The sequence below is a fragment of the Microcaecilia unicolor genome, chromosome 3, assembly GCF_901765095.1.
Source record: "Microcaecilia unicolor chromosome 3, aMicUni1.1, whole genome shotgun sequence".
NCBI lineage: Eukaryota > Metazoa > Chordata > Amphibia > Gymnophiona > Siphonopidae > Microcaecilia > Microcaecilia unicolor.
The window spans coordinates 79,402,574-79,430,349 of NC_044033.1; the positions used below are offsets into that span (position 1 = coordinate 79,402,574).

Consider the following 27,776-nt stretch of genomic DNA (forward strand, 5'->3'; position numbering starts at 1 on the left):
ACAAGAGATGTCTTCTGTAGTCGGCCCCTGAAACAGGCCAAAAGCAACAACCTGAACTTTTAGAGAACACAACGCCAATCCTTTTTGAAGGCCTGCCTGGAGAAGTGCAAGGATGTGCACAATCTGAGCAGAGAAGGGAGAAAGTCCAAGCTCAGTACACCAATACTCTAATATCCTCCACACCCTCGAATATGCCAGGGGTGTACAGCATTTTGGAGTCTGAAGCACGGTACCAATGACCAAATCAGAATAACCTTTGTCTCTCAAACAAATCTTTTCAATAGCCAAGCCATAAGACTAAAGGGGCATAGATCCTCCATGAGCACCGGATCTTGCTTCAGTAGGCCATGCACCTGCGGAAGATGGAGAGGATCCCAGTCCAACATTCAGATATGTCCGCATACCACAGCATCCACAGCCAAGGCAGGGGATAGTGGAAGAATCGACCAGAGAGTGGGCTAGTCCCACAGTGTTAGTACCTAAACCTGATGGAAATACCCAATTGTGTGTGGACTATGGGGGGGGGGGGGGGTCCAATAGTATCTCCTTTTGACCCTATCCAATGCCTCAGGTGGATGATTTAATAGAACAGTTGGGAGGCCCAACTATTTATCCACCACTGATTTAACAAAGGGATACTGGCAGATTCAGCTGGAGGAGAAGTCACAAGGAGACAGCTTTCATGACAAATCAAGGTCTATATCAGTTTACGGTACTGCCCTTCAGGCTCCATGGGGCACTTGCCACCTTTTAAAGTGTAATGAACCAAGTACTTAGACCACCGGTGTCGGAAATGATATTTCAAGCGGACGAGTCGGAGAAACTTACTGACTTCACGGTAAACCTGGAGGACGTAATGGGGCAGTTCAGCAAACTGAAGAGTAGCAAATATCCTGGACCGGATGGTATTCATCCTAGAGTACTGATAGAACTGAAAAATGAGCTTGCGGAGCAACTGCTAGTGATATGCAATTTATCCTTAAAAATTGAGCGTGGTACCGGAAGATTGGAGGGTGGCCAATGTAACGCCCACTTTTAAAAAAGGTTCCAGGGGAGATCCGGGAAATTATAGACCGGTGAGTCTGATGTCAGTGCCGGGGAAAATGGTAGAGGCTATTATTAAAAACAAAATTACAGAGCACATCCGAGGACATGGATTACTGAGTACCAAGTCAGCACGGCTTTTGTGTGGGGAAATCTTGCCTGACCAATTTACTTCATTTCTTTGAAGGAGTAAACAAACGTGGACAAAGGGGAGCCGGTTGATATTGTGTATCTGGATTTTCAAAAGGCGTTTGACAAGGTACCTCATGAAAGACTACAGAGAAAATTGGAGGGTCATGGGATAGGAGGAAAAGTCCTATTGTGGATTAAAAATTGGTTGAAGGATAGGAAACAAGAGAGTGGGGTTAAATGGGCAGTATTCACAATGGAGAAGGATAGTTAGTGGGGTTCCTCAGGTGTCTGTGCTAAGACCTCTGCTTTTTAATATATTTATAAATGATTTAGAGATGGGGGTAATTAGCGTGGTAATTAAATTTGCTGATGACACAAAGTTATTCAAAGTCGTTAACTCGCTACAGGATTGTGAAAAATTACAGAAGAACCTTTCGAGACTGGGAGAATGGGCGGCTAAATGGCAGATGACGTTTAATGTGAGCAAGTGCAAGGTGATGTATGTGGGAAAAAAGAACCCGAATTATAGCTACGTCATGCAAGGTTCCACGTTAGGAGTTACGGACCAAGAAAGGGATCTGGGTGTCGTCGTCGATAATACGCTGAAACCTTCTGCTCAGTGTGCTGCTGCAGCTCGGAAAGCGAATAGAATGTTGGGTATTATTAGGAAAGATATGGAAAACAGGTGTGAGGATGTTATAATGCCGTTATATCGCTCCATGGTGCGACCGCACCTTGAGTATTGTGTTCAATTCTGATCGCCGCATCTCAAGAAAGATATAGTGGAATTGGAAAAGGTGCAGCGAAGGGCGACTAAAATGATAGCGGGATGTGACAACTTCCCTATGAAGAAAGACTAAGGAGGCTAGGGCTTTTCAGCTTGGAGAAGAGACGGCTGAGGGGAAAATAGTCCAACTCGTATCTCAACCTTAAACGCCAGAGATCCTACAACCCAAGGACTCAAAACTGACCAAAACTGGGAATCTTTTCAACCACTATGTAAAGGATTTTAAAAATTGCTTTTCAACTCTGATTGTTTACTCTGTTTGTGTGAAAATGATTTGGAATGTGGAAGAAGATAAGCCACAGCTCTAATTAATTTGGTATGTGAAGGGAGAGGTGGAGCCTGTTTCAAGTTCAGACTCGCCACCTGGACTGAGAAACATGTGACCACATTTCCACATTATGGCTTGTTTACCTCAACAGAGAAATTCTAAAGCATTCTGTAATTTTCCTTAGCTCTGAACACGAGTTCTAAGCCTAATAAAAAAGGGAAGCTTTTAACAGTGAAACCAGAAGCTCATCTATGGATGGACGCATCACACTGAAAGAGACTCCTGGTCACGAGACACCGGCTTCGCTGAAAAAGGGGCTTCTCTCAGCTGATGTAAAAAGCCTGGGTGATGTGGTGACCAGTGATGTATGTATATAATGATTGTTTATTATTGCTTCTTGCCTGGTCAAGAGACTCCTAGCTTCACTGATAAGAAAGCCTGGATGTAGTAATTAATGACCAGTTATGTAATGATTGTTTCTTTTCAACTATAGACAAGTATATAGCTTAATCACTGTGTATCTTTGACAATAATGACTTACACACTCTCCATTTTAACCTCTAATAAAAGTCTCATTTACCTAATATAAATCCAAAAGAATCAACAGTAATTGTTGAGTAGTCTGTGTTAGTGTTGTGTCAGTGAGGCAGGCTGTAAAACCAGGTCACAACACACTAACAGTTGAGGATGTAAGATCAGTGCTGTTGAAATGCTCCAGAGCCAACTGCTCCCTGGATCAATGCCCAAAACACCTACTCAAATTCATCCCTATGGAAGCAGTAAATTGGCTACTCAATCTCAATAAGCTGCTAAAAACTGTCTCTCTTCCTCCTAACGGGCAAAATTGTTCTCACACCACTACTGAAGAGATCTGGACTAGACATAGCATCACCTGCAAACTACCGTCCAGTGGCAAGCATACCTCTTTCTACTTAGAAACCTACATTAGTAAACATCTCTACATCTGGAAAATTTTCTATTTTATACTGGTCACAATTTGGCTTCAGTCACATAGTACAGAAACACTGCTGCTAGTTCTAACTACATATGTCAAACAACACCTAGGCAAAGGCAATAAAGTAATTCTTCTCCAATTCAATATATCGACGGCATTTGATACGGTTGACCACACATTGCTACTTGAACTCCTGGATCAGACAGGAATAACAGGGTCTGTGTTCAAATGGTTCAGCAAATTCCTTTCAAATCGTAATTATTCTGTCAAGCAAAACAACCAACTTTCCAACTTCTGGTCTCCTAACTGCGGGGTTCCGCAGGGATCTCACCTCTCACCTATCCTGTTCAATTTCTTTATGTCATCCCTTGCCTCAATACACCTGGGACTTAATGAACTATTATCCTCTGCAGATAACATCCTGCTTCTCTTACCAGTGACAGCATCAAACATAGATCCAACTCAGTCTGAAGCAAATGGTATGACTGCTGTCAGAACCTGGGCCCTGACTAATAAACTGAAATTGAATGCGGAAACAACCAAGGTCCTGTGGTTCCGAAATCAAGGAGTTGATGTCCCATCAAGAATATCCTTGACCAATGGTCAGATCTTCACAGTCAAATCTGAAACCAGAGTACTAGGGGTCTTGCTCAACTCTTCACTTACCTATGCTTCCATATTAACCAGCTATGGAAGAAAACACTATTCAAAATGAAACAGCTACATCTTGTCGCATTAATCTTCGACCAAAAGGTCTTTGCACTACTAGTCCAAATGTTAGTCCTACCTCACTTGGATTACTGTAACGTTCTATTTCTTGGTATTAAGCGTCAATATCAGAAAAAACTGCAAATCATACAGAACACTGCTGCTAGATTAATATACAGATTGAAAAGATATACTAGTGTTTCAACTCATCTAAACAAATTGCACTGGCTTCCCATAGCAGAAAGACTCAGATTCAAAGCTGCTTGTTTAGTTTTTCAAATCCTACCTCTGAACTACTGAATAAGGGCGCATCCCTATGTCTGGTACAGTCCAACAGACTAAACAACAACTGATACTAGCATCACCATTCCAAAAGACAATTAGAAATCAGAGGATTTTCAGCTCTCTATTCCCCGTTCTAGGATCAAAATATGGAACTCTCTATCTATTCCCATCAAAACAGAAAACAGCTACCTCGACTTCAGGAAGAGGCTAAAAACCTCTCTCCTCCCAAAGACTGCTTCATAACAATCGATCATGACTTCTACTTCCTAATATCATCCATTATCCTCTCTTTAATGTTTTTCGTCTCATGCTTTAATCCAATGGTCTCTAATGTTTCTCAAACCTTGTACTAACATTATTTGCTTTTAACATATTTATAAATGACCTAGAGATGGGAATAACTAGCTAGGTAATTAAATTTGCTGAAAGCACAAAGTTATTCAAAGTTATTAAATCGCAAGAGGATTGTAAAAAATTACAACAGGACCTTACGGGACTGGGAGACTGGGCGTCTAAATGACAGATGATGTTTAATGTGAGCAAGTGCAAAGTGATGCATGTGGGAAAGAGGAACCCGAATTATAGCTATGCAATGCAAGGTTCCACGTTAGGAGTCACTGACCAAGAAAGGGATCTAGGTGTCGTTGTTGATGATACGTTGAAACCTTCTGCTCAGTGTGCTGCGGCAGCTAAGAAAGCAAATAGAATGTTAGGTATTATTAGGAAAGGAATGGAAAACAAAAAAAAATGAGGACATTACAATGCCCTTGTATCGCTCCATGGTGCGACTGCACCTCGAATACTGTGTTCAGTTCTGGTCACCGCATCTCAAAAAGGATATAGTCGAATTAGAAAAGGTGCAGAGAAGGGCAACAAAAATGATAAAGGGGATGGGATGACTTCCCTATGAGGAAAGGCTAAAGTGGCTAGGGCTCTTCAGCTTGGAGAAAAGACAGCTATGGGGAGATATGATAGAGGTCTATAAAATAATGAGTGGAGTGGAGTGGAAAGGATAGACGTAAAGCATCTGTTTACTCTTTCCAAAAATACTAGGACTAGGAAGCATTCAATGAATAGTACTACTGAAAAAAAGGTGTGAGCAAAAAAATGTAAATAAATGAAGCTATAAAGTAGTAAATTTAAAACGAATTGGAGAAAATATTTCTTCACTCAATGTGTAATTAAACTCTGGAATTCGTTGCCAGAGAATGTGGTAAAGGCAGTTAGCTTAGCAGAGTTTTAAAAAGGTTTGGACGGCTTCCTAAAGGAAAAGTCCATAGCCCATATTAAATTGGATTTGGGGAAAATCCACTATTTCTGGGGTAAGCAGTATAGAATGTGTTGTACTTCTTTGGGATTTTGCAAAGTATTTGTGACCTGGATTGGACACTGTTGGAAACAGGATGCTGGGCTTGATGGATCCCTTTGGTCTGTCCCAGTATGGCAATACTTATGTAACAGTTAATTTTCATCTGAGCAGCTTAAGGTAGGATGGGAATGGAGGGAGGGGGATGAAGTCTGGGCAAAAGGGTAGGAGGATAAGTGGGAGCATTTTGAATATTTTTTGTTTTTTTAAAAACACAGAGTATATAACAAGATATTTGAAACTGTATTTGCTAGCTCTTTGTATGTCGGTTCAATAAACATTAAAATGTGTTCCCTATGACATTATAAATTGTATTGCTTTGTTGTCATTCTCTGATCACCCATTCATCTCTCCGTGTTTCTTATCCCCCACCCTTACCTTTCCCTCGAGACTTGTCATTTGAATGCTTTTATGTTTCACTTATATATTCTGATACTTGTCATATTTAGCGCATTTCTTGTCTTTGAAATCTGCTCAAAACATGTACTAAGCTAGTTCAATTAAAAAGGTATCGTTTTGTTTTGTTTTATGTATTACCTTTAAACGTGGATTAACACGGCTATCGCGCCAACTCTTCCCATTTGGAAGTATTTTCTCGGCATGTGTCTTAATACATACTTGTCATAGAAAGGGTGCTGCTCTCCAAAATCCTTTAAATGTTTCTTCTGTTTCTTCGTTAGGCTATTTATTATCTGTTTATTTTGCTTCCTTTTCCCCATGTCTCGTTTGTTAGATAAAAATATCCACACGTGTATCCTTCAAGTACGCTTTACGGTTTCCGCAAACTGCAACTGTCGTACTGAGGAGAGCGAAAGGACCCCAGTGGCGCGACCTGTATCCATGGAAACGAGGAGTGCAAAATCTTTCTTCAGGTTTTATAGATCTTTCGTTTATATCAACGTTTATGAAACAACCCAGCCGCAGATACCTATCCAATGCCTCGGCTGCAAAGTTTTTTTCTGTACCGTTACGGACTTTGTGACGTCATCAACACAGGTCCAAGGCTCGCCTTCTCCGTGGGCAAAGCCCAGGCCAGAATTAGGAGAGAGATTGCGCGTTTCTCTGGTGTTTCGCGCATGCTTATTTGTTTGCTCGTTCCTATAGTTTTCTGACTGGTGGGTGTTGCTGGAAGTCAAAGGAGCGTGATAAACCTGCTGCTGGCGTTATCCTTGAGTAGAGATTAACCGTAAAGAACGTAAGTGGATATGCTGGTTCCGCTGCTCCTTCTTTACCTTTTTTTTGAGGGGGGGGGGGAGAGGGAGGATTGTTGTCTTTTTTTGTGTGTGTGTTTTCGGCTAGGCTTGAGAATTGGGAATTGGAATTCGGGGAAGGTGGGAGCGGTTGGAGCATTATTGAGTGGTGGGTTGGGAATGAGGGTGTAATACTGAGATTGTGGAGGTTGTCTGAGGCTAGCAAAATATGCCTTGGGTTTTTTTTTTAAATTTATATATGAGGAGGCGAGTCTGAGGAAGCTTTAACCTACCAATGTTCCCACTTTGAAATCCTTCATTTTAAAGCAGTAGTGGCAGCCTATTTTTATGTTTTGCTTTGAGAGGAGAACACGAGGCACGTTATTGAACAAATCTCGTTTCCTTTGTAGAAAGTAATTTCGGTGATTAGCTGTATTTTTCATGTTTCATCAAACATTGATCTTGTTTGTATTTTTTTTTATATACGATCAAAGAGTTCAAGTTGTTATGGTTAATGTCGGTATCTGTCTCTTCCATTGTTAACTGTGCACTTCCTTGGGCGGTACAGTCTGTCATGCTTCTAAACCATTCTGGAGGCACATCGATTTATTTACTGCCCTTTTGAAGGAATTCAATCAAGGTTGTGTACAGTAAGAATAAATCGAACATAAGCAATACACAATTACATTAGTAAAAATATTCAAATATATATATGGTATAGTGTATTACAGTGTTGACACAATATGTAATAGAGCATTTTAATTGACAGTGTAGGGTATAAGCAAAGATGGAACATATAGATAGGTAAAAGAGTAAGATGAGTTAGGAAATAAGGTGACTAAAGAAAGGTGCACATGAGGTCAGAGAGTTAAATATTATCTTAGCTAGGGTAGGAGTGGATAAACATGTCCTGCTGCAGTATGTGTAGCCGGTGTCATTACTTGTGTGTGTGAGTGAGTGAGACTAACATCAATTAAAGGCCTGGTTGAAGGAGCCAATCTTTCACCTGCTTCCTGAAGCAGAAATAGTCTTGTGTTAAGTGGAGCCTTTCAGGGAGTGTGGGGACTACTCCTGAGAAGGCTGTCTTGCAGGTATTATTTTATTTATTACATTTGTATCCCACCTTATCCCATCTATTTGCAGGCTCAAAGTGGCTTACATAGTATTAACATGGTTTTTCCAGTGTATCAAGTATTGTTAGTATTGTGTAGAGATTAAGGGAAGAAAGAGAAGGAAGGGATTTATTAGGGTGTATATAGAAGGTGGGTTTTCATAACTGAATGGGTTGGTGAAGTGGATTAGTGGGGCTATAGGTTCTCATTGTAGGCTTTGTTGAAGAAATATGTCTTCAGAGATTTGCGAAAGGTAGTTGTTTCGTCAATTGTTTTCAGTTCTGCGGGTAATGCATTCCATAACTGCGTGCACATGTAAGAGAAGGTATAGCATCCTGTAATGTCTTTTGGAGAGGGTATGGTTAGTAATAGTCCTTGAGAGGACCTTAGCACCCTTGGAGGTGTGTAGAAGATCATCCTATTCTTCAGGTGCTCGGGGCCATTTCCTTTAAGGGCTTTGAAGATCAGACATAGAGTTTAAATTTAGTCCTGTATTGTACTGATAGCCAGTGAAGGTTTTGCAAAAATGGTGTGATGTGGTTATGTCTCTTGCTACCTTCTATTAATCTTGCTGCAGCATTCTGAAGGAATTGGAGCTGGTGCAGGCCCTTTGTAGTCAGACCGTTGTAGAGTGCATTACAGTAATCCAGTCTTGGTATTATCATGGCATGCAGAACTGGGATAAGGTTTACCTTCTCAGTGTAAGGAGAAAGGCAGTGTAGCTGTCGCAAATAGTAGAAGCAGCTCTTGAAGGTTGCTTGGATTTGAGGAATTGGAGTAAGTGTTCACTCTAACTATATGCCAAGGTTCCTGACTTGTGGTTTTAGGGGCAGTTCGTATTTCTCAAAAGAGATTTTGATGTCAGGTATGTAGCCACTTATGTTAGGCACCCAGAGAAGCTCAGTTTTACTTGGATTCAGGCAAAGTTTGTTGTTTTTAGCCCATTCTTGAATTGATGTTAGACAGGTAATCAGTTTATTCAGGGTTGTAGGTAGATCAGGTTCAGTGGGTATGGGTAGCTGCACACCATCTGCGTAGATGTAGAACTGAGTGTCCATTAACCGAATCAGCTTAGCTAGTGGCTTAAGTTAGATATTGAATAGAATAGGTGATAGTATCGATTCTTGTGGTACTCCACTAGTCAGCGCCCATGGTGGTGATAAGTTGCTGCCAAACGTTATGGATTGTTGCCAGTCTTATAAATAGGATCTGAACCAAGTACTGTTCCGTTGATACCTGTTTCTGTCAGTCTTGCTGGCATGATATCATGATCCACAGTGTCAAAAACTGTTGAGAAATCTAGCAGTACTAACACCAAGGCAAATCCCCTGTCTCGGTTTCTGTGAAGATCATTTAGTAGGGATACGAGGACTGTTTCTGTTCCATAACCGGGTCTGAATCCATATTGACATGGATCTAGCTAGTCTATTTTCAGGATTTGCTGAACGAATATGCATACAGTAGGTTTGCATGCACTGTATGCAAATCTCTCATGAATATTTCTTATGTTAATCTTGAAAATCCAACTGGTTGGGTGTGCCTCCAGAAAAGGGTTGAAAAGCTCTGGTCTAAATGATATGGTTATGTGTTTGTGAATTAACTGCAGTATGTCTGCTATCTCTGCAGTACTACAGTATTCCAAACGTCTTGTAAAAATTATTTTTATTATGGGGATTTGGGAATATTTTGCTCCCCCTTAAATTAAATAACTACAAGTTTAAAAAAATCAATTGAATATTGGAATAATTGGAAAATACTCCAAAAAACCCATACAAACATATGATCACCAAAGCAATAACAACATATTACTCAAAGTCTATTGATGGATCAACAGTTAACCTAAGAAAACTCCTCTATGCCTTAGTAAATAACCTGTTAAATAGACTGCAGCTATAACAAATGAACCTTCCCCATCCACCAACCAGTTGGCGACCTATTTTGAGCAAAAAAATAACTAAAATTAGACAAGAACTAAAAAAATCACTAACATTAAAAAGATCATTTCCTCAATCTACTCGAGCCATCTCCTTCCAGCTCAAAAGCTAACAGGATCTGGTCTACCTACAGTTGAAAAAGTCAACCATACCTTACTCAAATTTTCAAAATCACAATGCTTACTTGATATGTGCCCTATCTTCTGAAATCAGTCCCCACAATATTTGTATATTATCTACACTCAGCACTCACTTTGATTCTATTCCAGGGACTATTCCCAAATCAAAATGGTAGCATTGTTCTGACTCTCAAACCAAAGAATGCCTAGACGAGTTTAAGTATAGTCTCTAATTATAGACCGGTGGCTTCTGTTCCTTTAAAGGTAATGGAAGGACTTATCTCACAACAACTGATGGATTATTTTCAATTGCACTCCATCTTACATAGCTCACAATCTGGTTTCAGACCCTTTTATAGCACTGAAACTGATCTAACCACCGTACTAGCCAACTTAAAAAAAAACAAAAACCTAAGTTTGGGTAAAAACGTCTTAATACTTCAGTTCAATATGTCTAGTGCTTTTGACACTGTCGATCATAGCATTCTTTTAAATATCCTGGACCACTATGGTATCTGTGAAAATGTTCTAAAATGGTTCCCTAGGATCCATATCATATCAAGTCAAACAATCAGGTAAAATTTCTTCAATATGGTCCCTGGACTGCGGAGTACCTCAGGGCTCTCCATTATCCCCATCCTGTTCAACATCATGATGATCCCCCTGGGTAACTTAATGGAAAGAATGGTTTACCAAAATGTATATATGCTGATGATGTCCATTCACCAAAGAAATTGAAGAGAGAACTCCATATTAAATTAGGCATAACAATAATGGAATCCTGGGCAATCAACTTCAAATTAAAACTCATCACTGTCTTATAATAACTAATCCTCCCTCCCTCACCAACCTATCAATCTTAAAAATTTCACAATTGAGAACATCACCTATCCTCTTGATTCAACAATGAAAATTCTAGGAATTACAATTGATCAATTCCTCACCCTTGAAAAACAAGTCTCAAGTGTCTTTCACTCACTCTGGACACTAAAAAGATTAAGACCATTTTTCAGTTTTCCATACTTTAGTTCAATCCCTAGTTCTAACTAAACTTGAATATTATATTATAAATCCATGTGTACAGGAATTAAATGCAGCCTACTCAGAAAATTACAAACTACCCAAAACATGGCTAATATGTAGATCACCATGATTCAACAAAGCAACACCTCTTCTATATTCTCTATACTGGTTGCCAATAAAAGAATATCGTTTAAATTATGTATACTCTTTCACCAGATTCTATGTGGTTTGGCCCCATCCTGTATGTACAATCTCATTGAATTATCATCACGCAGTGCTGCCATTATGTCATCCAGAGAATTTTCCCTGATCAAGCACCCAAACCTCCCCTGACACTAAACCAACCCCCCCATCACACTCCCAGAATTCCTCTGCCCCCTCACAAGACCCCTCCCTTCCAACAAAAAAAAAACCTCCTCTGAGCCCAGCCCTCCTCCCACCTTTGGTCCCTCACCTGGACTTTCCAGGTGGACAGCACTGGCGAGCATTGGGTCCCAGGCAGCAGAATTTCCTTTTGCTGCCGCCCTGGTTGGGTGCTTAATTTCCAAAATGGCACCAGTGATCCCCTAGGGTAGTAGCCACTAGAGTGGAGAAACTTGATCTGCTACGGGGGGGGGGGGGGGGGAGAAGTAGAAACCAAGAAGTAGTGTGATCAACTCAACACGTCCAAGAAACCAAGGAGACGAGTGGTAAAAGAGGTTCTTTAATAATGAGTGAGACAAGACACAGCACCATTTTTCAGTGAACAACGCCTGCCTCCGGAGTCTTTTTATGTTGTAAATGCCAGTGAGTAGAACTGAAGAAAGAGGAAACCAAATCAAGCCTTTAGAAAGACTAGTGATTGGTAATTGGTCCAGGCACGTGGATGAAAGAACCAACGAATCTGTGACGTGAAATGAGTACAATAAGTGCCCAACAAGAATATCACTGTGTCAGAGACTGCCATAGGGGTCATTAATGCCAACCTGGGTGGCAGCAAAGGGATATCACTGCAGCCTGGGACCCATTGCCACCAATGATGATTGGAGGAGGGGTGGAAGAGTGTTGGGTCCAGGGGGAAGGGTATTTTGTGTAGAGGAGCTGATTCTGTGTTGGGGGTTCTGATCGTTGGGTTGTTGTCAGGGTGCTGCAGCTGCCTGATTGGGAAGGGGTTCTGGGGGTCTGATGGGGGGGGTCAGGTTTCTGTCAGTGGGGTGGGGGGAATTGGCTCTCAGGGAGGCATGTGGAGGATGGTGCACCATACGCAAATTCATTATTTATCTTTTAGTGGACCCGCACCACATTACCTGTACTGGTAGCATGGGTAATCCTGTGTTGTCATTTGAGGTAACATGGGGGCCATGAGATAAGTTTACCCTGTGTGATAAATGCAGGGCATGCCCCTGCATTTACTTCGTGGGCTTTGCATTTACTGCATGTTAATGTTTGAGTTAAATGTGCAGCAAGTGCTAATTTTACTGTAATTTAGTAAAAGGGCTTCTTGGGTGAACATATACTGAATCAATTCGTCACACTATCACTTAACATGGACAATAGATTTGTGCACATAAAAAAGTTTAAAAAATTTTAGTAGAATGAGTGGCTGAAATTAATCAAAAAATATACCTGAGATTCAGAGAAAGTCAGAAAAACTCAAAAATGAACCCAGAGTTTTTTTGCCTGCATGCTACAATGTTTGAACCTGTGTATGCACTCTGTTTGATAGGATAGGACCGCAAGGTGTCATGGATCAAGGTGATCTAGCCACTGAGAATACAGAAATACCAGATGTTAAAACTAGCAGGTAAGTTGCTGCTTTTCAAAATGTTAACAAATGGATAATTATTAAATTGATTCCACTTAACTGTTGAGACTGTGCACGTCATATGTATCACAGGAGGCTCTATCACTAAAGTGTGATAAGTTTATGTACTAACTCTGCATTAGGTGCAAAATTAGGGCATGGTAAGTACAAAGATTGTACTACATGTTGGTGGCATGCCCATCATTTGCCCTGCATTTACTGCTCAGGGCATACACACTGCACATGCACTGCATTATGTGCAATGGCAGATAGTGCAGGTTTGCAACGTGATGTGGACCTGCTCAAAAATAAATAAATAGAAACATTTTTAAAAATTGCTGCAGCAGCTCATTCTCCCCCTCCTTGACATCTTTCCTCCCAATCCAATTCCCCCGCACCCTGGAACCCAGGGGTCACCATTGGTAGTCTGTTAGAGCTGAGTGGGAGTGGTCCCCCTCCTTTGTTCCACAATCTAAAATGGCTCTGATGACTCCTAGTGGTAGTCTTACAGTACTATCATTAAGGGGCATCCTTATTTATTTGTTGCATTTGTATCCCACATTTTCCCACCTATTTGCAGACTCAATGTGGCTTACAATAAGACATGATATATTGCTTTACATAGTCATTTTTCCTTTTTTGTTTTCCTTGGCAACCATGGAAATGTATATATTTGTATTTCATGATACTATTTTCCCAGTAAGCTAACAGTTTTTGGTCTTGGGTAAGAGAATCACAGAGCCCAAAATGAAGATGTAATCTAATTTTCTTGTAAAACAGAAAAATGCATCTATTATAGGTTAAATAAAATTTTGGTTCTTTGAGTACAGGTGCCCATATCACAAAAATCAGTTTGCCAAAAACTGTTTAAAATGCCAGTCTGCCAGATATTGAACAGGCATACAGATGGAATTTCTTTTTAGTATTGCTTTGTTTTTTGTTAAATTTATTGTCCCCTTCTTAAGCAAAAACTCAAAACAGTATAGTAAAAGACAAATGCATTAATCATAGACATAGTAAAAAAATATTTAAAATGGATGGTTGAATCTTGAATTCTAATTCGGCCAATGGCATTTTATCAAAAGGGTAAACTGTTCTTTCTAATACAAATAATCCCATGATTTCCCAGCCTCCAATTTATGGGGAACAGCCCTCAGATCTGACTCTTTCTAAGAGAGTGTCGCGAATTGCTGCTGTCTCTGCTGTACTTGTTCTCTGGAAAAATAGAGCTTTCTGGTGTTCAACATGATTCACAATCACTAAATTCATTAGTGAAAATATGTGATAATTGAAAGCATTATTTATGTTCCACGAGGCTAATTTTTCTTTTTCAAATTCAGGGGACAAGGTGGTCGGGCAGGAAGAGGAGGCCGTGGCAGTAGAGGAGGAATGGGAATGAAGGTACAAGTCATCATTGGCAGAGCGAACAATAGAGGCAAAGTAGCTAATGGCAAGAGACTTAGCAGGTAACATTTAAATAAATCATCATTCATTTATTGCCAATTGTTTCTGTGGACATTTTTGAAAAATATTCTTGCCTTCAAAACCATACTGCCATAGTTGTGACATCTCTGTGACCAGAGGAGTTTGGTGGGGGTTCTTTCAAACTACAAAGATGTTATTTCACGTGTGGTTGGTAAACCAAACATCTTTTACAGCACAATAAGTGCTTTCCATTGATATCCAGTTTGTGTGGTTAACGGGTTGCATTGACCCATAATTCCTCTCAAAGTAGAGCAGATGTATTATATTTTCAATAACGACCCAGCTCTTAGGGCAGTGCTTTTCAACCCAGTTGGTAGACGGCATCTCGGCAGCTCCTGGGTCAACCCCTGAGCCTCTCTGGCCAGTTGAGATTGGGGGTGTCTGGATTTTGTACCGGCTTTAGAGGCATACTTAGTGTTCTGGGTCTCTGCCTCACCCTGTGGACCCCATTCTCCCTCTGTCTGAGCTGTTATAGCTTTCCTTACCAAAAAGTAATATAAAACTGTGCTCAGCTGTTTAAAAAAAAAAAAAAAGGAAAGAGACGGCTCTTTTCGGGAGATTCAATCTGCAGTTATTTTGCCAGCAGTCTTCCCTTAGAACCCCTGCTGTGCGCTGGAAGAGTGCAGCACGCTGCTGGTGAGTAGTTGCAGCTCCGTTTTGGGGAAAGCACTATTATGGCCGCAGAGACCATCAAACTGTGCTCATGGTGCAGGGCATGCCAGTCAGGCAGTGGTGATGGCTTTCACTGGAGCTGTCCAATTCCTGCTTTGACGGTTTGGGTGTATGCGCCATTTCTTTTTAGCATCCGCTGATGCGGTTCCCGCCTCACAGCCTGTGACTGCAGTGGGATGCTTTGTGGTCTGCCTTAACTTTCAATTTAGCGCCGGGGGTGGGGGAGTTCAAGCTGCAGTATCACCTTCTGCTCAGGCTGCTGCGGCTTCTGGCTCGGGGAATTTTTTTCACCGGAGTTTGTCCTTCTGCTACATCATGACAACTTATTAAACAAGGGCTTTACTCATCCCCTCATTCTCCTGTGGCCCCCGCCAAGGAGGTCCCGTCTCTGGATGGTGATGTGACCTTGTTGCATTTTGCAGAGAATCTGGTTTTAGAGAGGCAGTGTCTGGATGCCACTTCAGAGGTGGGGTCGCTGGGGCCCCTCTCTGGCCCCCGTTCGGTGGGCACTGGCTCTGGGGGGGGGGGGGTCCTTACGTCCTCGGGTGGATGAGTTAGAGGATAATGAGGGTCCCCAGGAAGAATCTGATGATCCTTCTGCGGTACGGCTCTTTCATCGGGATGAGCTTCCTTCGCTCATCTCCCGCACCTTGGAGGCTCTAAACATTGAAGATCCTGAGGCGCAAGTTGTGGCTACGGTCAGTCCCAAAATGGCGAGCATGAGGAAGCCGTCAGCTGTTGAGCATACCGGCAGCGGCACAAAGGGGGTCGGTGTCCGTCTGAAATCACAGCCATCTTTCTGGTAGCTCTCTGGGCATAGCAACGCCATCTGAATCCGTGAAGCACTGCTCCTAGTGTGGGAATCGGAGAGCAGTGTCTGGGGTAGCTGTGCAGGGCCAGTAGCAGCCTGAGGGCAACTTACGGCTGCTTCGGGGGAGCCTGATACAGTTCTGGCTCCTCTGGGCTTTTGGGTGTCATTTGTTTTCACTCCCGCCGAATGGTGAACCTGACGCACAGGTGGCTGGTAGTCAGCTGGAGTCAGCTTTGGCTTTGTGGCTGGGATCGCCCAATTGCAGACCACTTGAGAGTGGCAATGAGTGCTTGGGAGTTGAGGAACCTTACTTTCACCCGAGTTTGTGCTTTTGATGCACAAGGCCTTTTTACTGAAACTGCCTGGAGGGTCACAGGTTTCTCCGTTCTGCACAAGGCCTTTTTACTGAAACCGTTTGGAGGGTCGCAGGTTTCTCCTTTCCTGCATGGTTCATGGAGGGGGGGGCATGGGGCTCCTTCTGTCTCTGTTAACTAAGTGGTCACTGTTGGAGGCCCAGTAGGACTTGGTGGAAATTTCAGTGGTATCTGATGTGGATGATGGCCACATATCCAGTGATTCGTTCCAGGCCCTTTGAGATCCTTTGCAGGAGGGGGGAAGCTGTCGCCAGATGAGGGTGAAGGGGGGAATCTGTCGCCAGATGAGGGTGATGACCCCATGGCGGTGCAGCATTTTCGAAAAGAGGAGCTTCCTTCTTTTATTATCTAGGCTGCAGGTTCTGGACATTTCTTCGCCAGACTCCTAGAACATTTCATATTCATGAGGCCATGAAGGTCCTCATTTCAACTCAGTGGAATACACCAAACGCTGAGTTGCAGGTGGTTCGGACCATGGCCCGGCTGTACCCGCTGCTCACAGGGGATCTGGAATCTTTGCATCTTCCTAAGGTGGATTCTTTGATCACTGCAGTCTCAAAGAAGACCACTTTGCCAGTGGAAGGCAGTACGGCCGTTAAAGGTGTGCGAGACTGAAAGTTGGGAGTCTTCCATCAAGATGTCGTTCGAGGTTGCAACCTTGTATCTTCAGGCCTCTGTTTGTGGTTCTTACGCTGCCCAGGCGTGCTGCTTCTGGGTGCAGAAGGCTGTCTCAACAGACAAGTTCATTCGTTTGTTGCTGTCCTTGGAAGCTGGTCTGGCCTACTTGGCAGATCATTGATCTCCTCTGCACTTCAGCTAAGGAGTTCTCGGCAGTAACGGCTCGCCGCTTGCTTTGGCTGCGGCATTGGGTGGCTGATGCAGCCTCAAAGTCTCATTTGACAGGAAGCTGTTCTTTGGAGAGGACCTAGAAAAGGTAGTTAAAGACCTGGGAGAGTTCAAGGGCCAGCGCTTGTCAGAAGTCAAACAGAAGGCCCTGTTCCTTGTGTTCCGATCCGTTCCCATGAGGCTAAGCATTACTGCCCAGGCCGCTCCATGGCGTTTTAGAGACTACGTTTTCAGCAGAAGATGCAGTTCTTTTGGGGGAACCGGCGCTCTGGCGCCTCCACCTCTAGAGCTGCACCCACCGTCTGAGTGTCCCAGTGATGGGTCCCTGGTCCATCTCCTTCTGGTCATAGGGGGATGGCTGTCACGTCTTTTGGGGGGATGGGCCAGGGTTACATTGGACAAATGTGTGTTGGAAGTGATCCAAGACAGATACAAACTAGAGTTCACACGAGCTCTGTCTGACTTTTTCATGGAGTCCCCTTGCAAGGCTCCTGCAAAGGTGGCGGCTGTTGTCAAAGAGACTCTCTCCAGCTTTTTTCGTTTGGGGGTGGTTCTTTCCATACCATTGTTGGTCTCGGCCATTACTCAGTTTATATCGTGTTGCCCAGGAAGGGCAGGTTCCTTTGTCCCATGCTCAATCTCAAGTATGTGAACAGAGCCCTCAGAGTCGGTCATTTTCGGATAGAGACCTTGTCAGTGCTCGCAGCTGTACAACTGGGCGAATATTTGATTTCTCTGGATCTCAAGGAGGCCTACTTACACATCCCTATTTGGCCCCCTCATCAGCATTTCCTCAGGTTTGAAGTGCTGGGTCAGCATATCCTTACAGCCTTCTCCGGGGTGACACCCAGGTCCACTCCGATCCACTCCGGGCCTCCGCATCTAATCTTTTTCCAGTTGCTAAAGTACCTCAATCGTTTATGGCCCCTATTCACATTCTCTTCCTAGCTCTGTCCTTTCCTAATCTTTTCCCTCATCCCCTACCTCTCTCCGCTACAGGAACTCACTGCCCATCCATTGACTTCATCACCTCACCTTCTCTCCCACCCTCTTCCTCCCTCTTGGTTTTTAATCTCCGTCTCTTTCTTCCCTCCATTTTGCCTTCCCCATTCCACCTAAATACCTCTCGCCTTTGACGCCTTCGTGGCCACACCTCTCCTACTCTCCTCCGCTCTCTTTTACTCCTTCTCTTACTCTCAGCTGGTGACATCAATCCCAATCCTGGCCCTCCTCACCAACTATTATCTAAACTCTACAGATATCACCGTGACCTCTCTAACCTCATCTCTATTCCTCTACTCCCCTCCTCTTCTCTGCCCTTCTCTTGCGCCCTATGGAATGCCCGCTCTATCTGTAACAAACTCCCCTATATCCATGACCTCTTTATCTCGCGTCACCTCCATCTGCTCGCCATAACAGTAACCTGGCTCTGCCCTGATGACTCTGCTTCAGTCGCAGCCCTCTGCCATGGCAGTTATCTTTTTTCACATACTCCTCGCCCTGCTGGTCGCGGGGGCGGTGTTGGACTACTTCTCTCTCCCTCTTCCAGATTTCAACCCCTTCTTCCACCTCAATCTCACTGTTTTTCCTCCTTTGAAGTCCACTCTATCCGCCTTTTCTCTCCTCTGCCTCTGCGAATAGCGGTCATTTATCGTCCCCCTGATAAGTCCCTTTCATACTTTCTCAGTGATGTGATGCCTGGCTTGCCTTCTTCCATGATCCTTCCTCCCCCTCTCTCATCCTTGGTGTCTTTAATATTCCTGCAAATGATCCTTCCAACTCTTATATTTCCTTTTTTTATTTTTTTTTTTATTTTTATTTTTCTAATTTTTTCATTATACATATTCAATCAATCTTGAATATTACACGATACATGCAATAATAACATCTTTAATTACAAAATCATAATACTAAAAAGCAAGTAATGCCTATCGTCCACAAGTAAATGTAATTGACCCAAGAGGAAAATTATATATACTATAAGCTAAACAAAGCTCAATCAATTATAACTATCAACAGATTGCGTCATATTCAGAATGAGCTATTCCAAGCTGCTATACTGTGATACATTTGGTTCTAAATTTTCACAATCACACCCTCTTTGCTTTTCAAAAAATCCTCCAATTGACTGGGTTCAAAAAACTGAAATTGCTTTGTTTGGTATAGAATCCTGCAAACACAAGGAAACTTTAATTGAAAATTTGCACCAAGTGCTACTACCCTTGAGCGCAGTAATAAAAATAACTTTCGTCTCTTCTGGGTTTCCCTGGAAAGGTCCGGGAAAACCCTTACTTTTGAGCCCAAAAATAAAGAATTAAGATGTCTCAAGGACAGCCTGAGCACTGCATCTCTATCTATCTCAAGAGCAAATGTCACCAACAAAGTTAACCTTTGCGTGACCACCTCCAGAGAGGATTCTAGGAACTCAGTTAGATTCATTCCACCTGAAGGATTTAAATTTTCTAGTACTTTACCAGTACTCTGTAAATAATATGCTCTTGTAATAGGTGGTAGTGAACTATCAGTCATTCCCAGAACCTCCACTAAATATTTCTTAACCATTTGTACTGAAGTAATAAGTGGTGATTTTGGAAAGTTTATAATACGCAGGTTAAGTCTCTTTGATTGATTCTCCAAATACTCCAAGCGCTTAGAGGCAAAACACCTGTCCTTAACCAAAGATTGTTCCACAAGTTCCATTTTAGCAAATTTTTCAGAAAGAGTTTTAACCTCCATGGCTTGGTAATCATTAATTTGTAATTGTTTTAATGCAGTTTCGGCTATAGCCTTGATACTTTCAGTATTCTTTGCTATCAAAGTCTGTAGGGCAGAGAGAGTGGAAGAATTCAGTTCCCAAAGTGACTCAAGCGTCACTACAGCAGGTTTTTCTTTTCCCTCGAAAACCAGTTGAGGTGCTCTAGCAGTTTGTTCCAGGATACTCACAATTGTAGTAGAAACTACAGGAGCAGAACTACCCTCTGGTATATTCGGGCTGGCAGCATTTATCCCGGCTTAGTGTAGGTTCCCTCCCTGAATGCTCTCTTCTCCATTCGGGGTTTGAGCAGCAGGACTCATCACGAAGCGCTCACTTCCTGGTTGAGGGGGCGCTGCACGCAGAACAGGGCTCAGGGAGGCCCCGTTAACACTGTTGGCCAGCTCCGATACGCTGGCTCCAGCAGCAGGAGTAGATGTCACTTCTGAACCGGAGGCGATTCCAAACCGCTCGAGCGTCGACTGTTGGAGCGGGGGTTTACTTCCAGGGAGAGAGGGAATCTCCCTGACCTTCCCCCGTCTCTTACCCATCGCGAACGGCAGGTAAGGCTCTCCTTCTAGTGTCAACTAGAGCTGAAATGTATCGCGTCCGCTGACGCCAATCATACCGCAGCCATCTTGGATCTCCCAACTCTTATATTTCCAGGTTACTCGCTTTAACATCCTCCTTTAATCTCCAACTATGCTCCACCTCCCCCACTCATCAAAATGGTCACTGTCTTGATCTCATCTTCTCCTCCAACTGTTCACCCTCTAGTTTCCTTGCCTCTGATCTTCCCCTCTCTGATCACCATCTTATAACTTTCACACTTAAATCTCCTCCCTCCCAGTCCCGTCCTATCTTATCTAATTTATCTAGGAATCTTCACGATATTGACCCTTCATCTCTATCCTCCCATGTTTCAAACCTCCTCTCTACTGTGGCACCATCCACGTCTGTCAATGAGGCTGTTTCTTCTCACAACAATACTCTATCCTCTGCCTTAGACACTCTTGCACCTTTGATGACCCGCCCTATAAGGCGTACAAAACACCAGCCTTGGCTGACTTCTAATATCCGCTACCTACGTTCCTGTACCTGCTCCGCCGAACGCCTCTGGCGGAAATCTCGGGCCCTTGCTGATTTCTTACACTTTAAGTTCATGCTGACTTCCTTCCAATCTGCTCTTTTACGCGCCAAACAGGATTATTATATCCAACTGACCAACTCTCTTGACTCTAACCCTCGACTTCTCTTCACCACATTGAACTCTCTCCTCAAGGTGCCCCTTCCCCCAACTCCCCCTTCATTATCTCCTCAGACCCTTGCTGAATTCTTTCACAACAAGGTTCAAAAGATAAACCTTGCTTTCTCTACCTCACCACCTCTCCCTCCACTAGTCCGTTCCCCTCTCTCTCCTCCCCCTCATTCCCTTTCCTCCTTTCCTGAAGTTACTATTGAGGAAACTACACTTCTCCTTTCTTCCTCAAAATGTACCACCTGTTCCTCTGATCCCATTCCCACCCACCTTCTTAATGCCATCTCTCCTGCTCTTATTCCTTTTATCTGTCACATTCTCAACCTCTCACTTTCCACTGCAACTGTCCCTGCTGCCTTTAAACATGCTGTGGTCACACCTCTCCTTAAGAAGCCTTCACTCGACCCTACTTGTCCTTCTAATTACCGACCCATCTCCCTCCTTCCCTTTCTCTCCAAATTACTTGAGCGTGCTGTTCACCGCCGCTGCCTTGATTTTCTCTCCTCACATGCTATTCTTGACCCACTACAATCTGGTTTTCGCCCTCTCCACTCAACCGAAACTGCGCTTACTAAAGTCTCCAATGACCTATTACTGGCTAAATCCAGAGGTCTCTATTCCATCCTCATTCTTCTTGATCTTTCCGCTACTTTTGACACTGTCGATCACAGCATACTCCTCGATACCCTGTCCTCACTTGGATTCCAGGGCTCTGTCCTTTCCTGGTTCTCTTCCTACCTCTCCCTCCGCACCTTCAGTGTTCACTCTGGTGGATCCTCTTCTACTTCTATCCCTCTGCCTGTCAGCGTACCTCAGGGTTCTGTTCTTGGTCCCCTCCTCTTTTCTATCTACACTTCTTCCCTTGGTTCATTAATCTCATCCCATGGCTTTTCCTACCATCTCTATGCTGATGACTCCCAAATCTACCTTTCTACCCCTGATATCTCACCTTGCATCCAAACCAAAGTTTCAGCGTGCTTGTCTGACATTGCTGTCTGGATGTCTCAATGCCACCTGAAATTAAATATGACCAAAACAGAGCTTCTCATTTTTTCCCCCCAAACCCACCTCCCCACTCCCCCCGTTTTCTGTTTTTGTTGATGGCTCTCTCATTCTCCCTGTCTCCTCAGCTCGAAACCTTGGGGTCATCTTTGACTCTTCTCTCTCCTTCTCTGATCATATCCAGCAGATCGCCAAGACCTGTCATTTCTTTCTTTACAACATCCCCTTTCTTTCCGAGCACTCTACCAAAACCCTCATCAACACCCTTGTCACCTCTCGTTTAGACTACTGCAATCTGCTTCTTGCTGGCCTCCCACTTAGTCATCTTTCCCCCCTCCAATCGGTTCAAAACTCTGCTGCCGTCTTGTCTTCCGCCAGGGTCGCTTTACTCATACTACCCCTGTCCTCAAGTTGCTTCACTAGCTCCCTATCCATTTTCATATCCTGTTCAAACTTCTTCTACTAACCTATAAATGTACTCACTCTGCTGCTCCCCAGTATCTCTCCACACTCATTCTTCCCTACACCCCTTCCCGTGCACTCCGCTCCATGGATAAATCCTTCTTATCTGTTCCCTTCTCCACTACTGCCAACTCCAGACTTTGCGCCTTCTGTCTCGCTGCACCCTACGCCTGGAATAAACTTCCTGAGCCCCTACGTCTTGCCCCATCCTTGGCCACCTTTAAATCTAGATTGAAAGCCCACCTCTTTGACATTGCTTTTGACTCGTAACCACTTGTAACCACTCGCCTCCACCTACCCTCCTCTCCTCCTTCCTTTACACATTAATTGATTTGATTTGCTTACTTTATATTTTTTGTCTATTAGATTGTAAATTCTTTGAGCAGGGACTGTCTTTCTTCTATGTTTGTGCAGCGCTGCGTACGCCTTGTAGCGCTATAGAAATGCTAAATAGTAGTAGTAGTAGTAGTAGCACTTTCAATTCCAAGTGATGCCCTTTGGTCTTGCAACAGCACCCCATACTTTCTCCAAGGTCATGGTGGTTGTCGCGGCCTTCCTCCAGCGGGAGGGGGTCCAAGTTTATCTTTACCTGGATGACTGGCTGATTCGGCCATCATCATATGAGGAAAGCTTGCGGGCAACAGAACAGGTAGTTGGTCTCCTGTGCTTCCTTGGTTGGGTAGTCAATTTGCCCAGCCACTTTTCTCCCTCCCAGTGTCTGGAGAACCTGAGGGTGGTGCTCGGTACCCGGGAGGACACGGTGACCTTCCTTTCGGCACAGAGGCTGTAGCTTCAGGGTCAAATGGAGAACGTGCTGCAGCTGCCCCCCCCCCCCCCTTCCGTGTGCAAGATATTACATGCAGGTGTTGGGCTATATGGTGGTCATCTTGGATGTGGTTCCATGGGCGAGAAATCGTAATGCATCCCCTCCAGTTGACTCTGCTTAGTCATTGGTCACCTCTTTTGGGTGACTGTCTTGTCCGGCACACATGGTCAGCTCAGGCCCGATTTTCCATGTCTGATGACTCCAGCATGGGTGTTAGTCACCATAAACGCCACCCTGTTGAGCTAGGGTGCTCATCTGGTGCAGACGGCTCAGGGAACTTGGTCTCCGGTGGAGGCATCCTGGTCAATCTACTGCTTGGAACTGAGAGTGATTCAGTTGGCCCTTTGGGAGTTTGTATTCCTTCTTCGGGGCCAGATGATGCGTGAGCTTTCTGACAGTGCTATGGCTGTGGCGTATGTCAACAGGCGGGGGGGGTACCAAGAGCACTCCTCTGGTGAAGGAAGCGGCCCTGTCTCTACTTGCAGCTGCACATGTAGCGGTGTCCCTGAATGTCCAGGCAGACTTCTTCAGGCAGCATTTGCTCAGGAGCTGTGTTTGCTCAAATCACGGAGCGTCGGGGAGCCCCTGTGATCGATCTCATAGCGCGGAACCAATGCAAACGTCCCCGATATCCGGAGCCGGTGGTCCTGGTGGCTGCGGACTGGCCCAGATGCGCATAGTATGCGGACTTGATCCAGCTAATGACCTATAACCACAGAGGCATCCGCTCTGGCCTTTTTGCTGGACGGCCTGGATAAGTGTCCCTGAGTTCTTTGAAGGTCCAGGTGGCGGCTCTGGCCTGCTCCTGGGGTCACAGGGCTCCTCGGCAGCTCACCCAGATATTGTCCATTTCCTTCAAGGGGGAGGGTTAAGCATTTGTGGCCTTCTACTCCAGGTAGTCCTTCCTTTGTGGAATCTGGACCTGGTTCTGCGCACATTGTAGAGTCCGCCATTTGAGCCTCTCGATTGGTTGTCCTTAAAAGATCTCACCTTCAAGGCAGTCTTTCTGGTGGTTATCACCTCAGCTAGGCAGGTGTTAGAGCTGCAGGTGTAGTATTGCAGGGATCCTTTTCTCCGTTTTTCAGAGGTAGGTGTGTGTATTTGGACAGTGACGTCCTTCCTCCCTAAGATTGTGTCTCGTTTTCACTGTTATGTTTTGCCCTTTTTTAGTAGAAGGTAGCTTATAGCTAGGAATGCCCATTTGGGGGGGGGGGGGCTCGATATCCTGCTTGTCCTCTGAGAAAGCAAAGGAACTTACGTTTTAATAGATGATCTCTAAGGACAGTAAAAGCCCTCCTGCGTCCCCTAAGAGTTGATGTCTCCTAAAACTAGTTATCTAGAAATAAAATAAGGGGCCCTTTGCAGTACTGACATTAGTCTACCTGTGCATGGAAGAAATCTCTCCTAGAAGATCTAGTTTAAGGCACTTCTGATGATGACACGTGGACGGGAGACAACTCATAAAAATTACCACTGCCTCAAACCCAACTGAACACCACCAACAAATACAAATAGGATACATCAATGCCAGATCGGCAGTCAATAAAACCACAATACTAACCAACTGGATTACAGATGACCATCTCGACTTCCTTCTTATCAGCGAAACTTGGATCCATGACCCCAAAGATCCAATAATCTTAGAGCTCTGTCCTCCAGGATACAAAATTACCCACTGGACAAGAGAAGGAAAAAGAGGAGGAGGCATAGCAATAATCTATAAATCTCAATTCACAGTCACAACAGCAGCAGAATCTATTCTCCCCCAACTCGAAATAGCCTCAGTCAGAATCAACCACCCCAACCTACATGATCACCTAAACCTAATCTTATTTTACAGACCCCCGGGCAATTGGCAAGACTCATAAACGCACTTTCTGGATTTCATATCGAATACTTGTGTTTCCACCCAGAACCTTCTCATAGCAGGAGACATCAACCTTCACCTTGAAGATACTAACTCAAGCAGTGTACGCGAATGCAAAGACTTCCTCCAACTATGGGAGCTCCACTGGCCAAACACGCAACCCACCCATAACAAAGGACATACACTAGACATCATCACCCACAAATTCTCATTAGAACCGAATCTCACACTAATAGACACAAAATGGACAGCCAGGCCATGGGCCGATCACTACAGTGTAAACCTCTCCCTCCACTGAAGAACAAAAAAGACACAACAAAAACAACAAACCTATACTACGAGAGGCAAAATTGATCCACTAATATTCTGGAAACATTTCTACACCGACGAATGGACAACACCTACAGACTCACCCCAATTTCTTCAAGAATGGGATAACAGATGCAGAACAATACTAGACAATATAGCGCCTCTTCAAACCAGAACCTCACACAGAAAAAAACTCAATACCATGGTTTAACGAAGAACTGAAAGAACTAAAAACACAGGTAATAAGACTAGAAAGAGCATGGAACAAGAAAAAAAGATGAAAACACACTCAAAGACTGGAAACAATTACAAAGAAAATACAAATACACTATCAGACAAACTAAAAGGACATACTACAAAACCAAAATAGGACCAAACTACAAGGATACACACAAACTCTTCTCACTCGTAAACAATCTCCTAAACGCTACTACGGCTACCTCCAACAAAACAGATACCCCATCAGCAACCAATCTTGCAAATTACTTCAAGGAAAAAATCATAAAGCTCATACTCATGATACCTACCAATATAACGGACTACACAAACATACTTGAATGTGTAGACCCACACCCCAGAGAATACCCAGCAGATCGATCATGGACCAACTTTGACACGCTCTCATCAAATGAAATCTCTCGTTGGCTCGGAAAATATGCCAAATCGCAATGCAAATTAGACATTTGCCCTAAAAGTCTAATAAGAGCTGCACCCAGACAATTCAAAACAGACCTCATGAACCACGTAAATCACAGGCTTCAAAATGGGCTCTTTCCCACGGATAAAGGAAACATCCTACTTACTCCGCTACCGAAAGATGCTAAGAAAAGCACAATGGACCTAACCAACTATCGCCCATTAGCATCTATTCCACTTATAACCAAACTCATGGAAGGCATAGTGATGAAACAACTCATTGAATACCTAAATAAACACTCAATTCTGCACGAATCTCAATCAGGATTTCGGTCAAATCATAGCACCGAAACTGTTCTAGTGTCCGCAATGAACTCATTCAAACAAGCAATTGCACCTGGTAACAACATACTCCTCCTACAGTTCGACATGTCCAGTGCCTTTGACATGGTTAATCATGAAATACTATTACATATACTAGAATACTTCAGAGTAGGAGGCACAGTTCTCAAATGGTTCAAAGGATTCCTGACCACAAGATCATACCAAGTAACAACGAATGCGGACAGATCACCCCCATGGACACCTGAATGTGGAGTCCCCCAAGGATCCCCCCTCTCATCAAACTTATTCAACCTAATGATGATACCTTTAGCCAAACTTCTAGACCAACCTCAACCCCTACATATGTGCAGATGATGTCACAATCTACATCCCGTTCAAACATGATCTAAATTAAATCACCAATGAAATCAACCAAAGCCTTCAAACAATGCAGACATGGGCAGATGCATTCCAACTAAAGCTTAACGCAGAAAAAACACAATGGCTTGTGCTCACCTCACAATATAACACAAAAAATTTGTCCACCATAATCACACCATACTGTTCTCTTCCGGTCTCACAAAACTTGAAAATTCTTGGAGTCACCATTGATCGAAACCTCACTCTTGATGCCCACGTGAAAAACACGACGAAAAAGATGTTCTACTCCATGTGGAAACTCAAAAGAGTAAAACCGTTCTTCCCGAGATACATCTTCCGTACCCTGGTACAGTCAATGGTATTAAATCATCTGGACTGCTGTAAAGAACAGACTATCAAAAAAACTCCAAACTGCCCAGAATACTGCCGCCAGACTCATATTTGGAAAAACCAAATATGAAAATGCAAAACCCTTAAGAGAGAAACTTCACTGGCTCTCACTTAAGGAACGAATAGCATTCAAGATCTGCACCATTGTACACAAAATCATTCACACAGACGCCCCAATATATGTGCTAAACCTTGTGGACCTACCTCCCAGAAACGCCACAAGATCATCTCGCAAATTTCTCAACCTACACTTCCCCAGCTGTAAAGGACTAAAATACAAGCTGATGCATGCCACTACCTTCTCTTACATGAGCACGCAGTTATGGAATGCACTACCTACAGACCTGAAAACAATCAGCGAAATAACCATCTTTCGCAAATCTCTGAAGACATACTTCTTCAACAAAGCCTACAACGAGAACCGATAACCGATAACCTCACTAATCCAGCTCACCAACCTACTCAGTTACGAAAGCCCACCTTCTATAACTACCCTAATCCCTCCCTTCCTTCTTCTCTCTTCCCTACTTAATCTCTGCACAATAATAACTGTATCTGATATCCTGGAATGACAATGTTAGTAAAACTATGTAAGCCACATTGAGCCTGCAAATAGGTGGGAAAATGTGGGATACCAATGCAATAAATAAAAAATAAATGTTAGAGTAAGCAATT

At 43.6% G+C, this 27,776-nt stretch overlaps 2 protein-coding genes across 4 annotated transcripts in view; one reads left to right on the plus strand and one right to left on the minus strand.

Moving 5' to 3' along the window:
• Positions 1-6,363, minus strand: part of UTP25 (UTP25 small subunit processor component) — a 59,716-nt gene extending 53,353 nt beyond the window's left edge. For all 3 annotated transcript variants that reach the window (XR_003941431.1, XM_030196096.1, XM_030196094.1), the window contains exon 1: positions 6,164-6,363. Coding sequence is in view for 2 of the 3 variants with exons in the window: in XM_030196096.1 (XP_030051956.1) it covers positions 6,164-6,264 (101 nt within the window). In the remaining variant the exon portion in view is untranslated. The remainder of the gene's footprint in view (positions 1-6,163) is intronic.
• A 270-nt stretch (positions 6,364-6,633) lies between these two features.
• The window catches only part of LOC115465556 (cleavage and polyadenylation specificity factor subunit 6-like), a 32,204-nt gene continuing 11,061 nt past the window's right edge, over positions 6,634-27,776 (plus strand). The window contains exons 1-3 of the mRNA XM_030196106.1: positions 6,634-6,740; positions 12,629-12,706; positions 14,047-14,172. Coding sequence (XP_030051966.1) covers positions 12,648-12,706; positions 14,047-14,172 — 185 coding nt within the window. The 5' untranslated portion in view covers positions 6,634-6,740; positions 12,629-12,647. The remainder of the gene's footprint in view (positions 6,741-12,628; positions 12,707-14,046; positions 14,173-27,776) is intronic.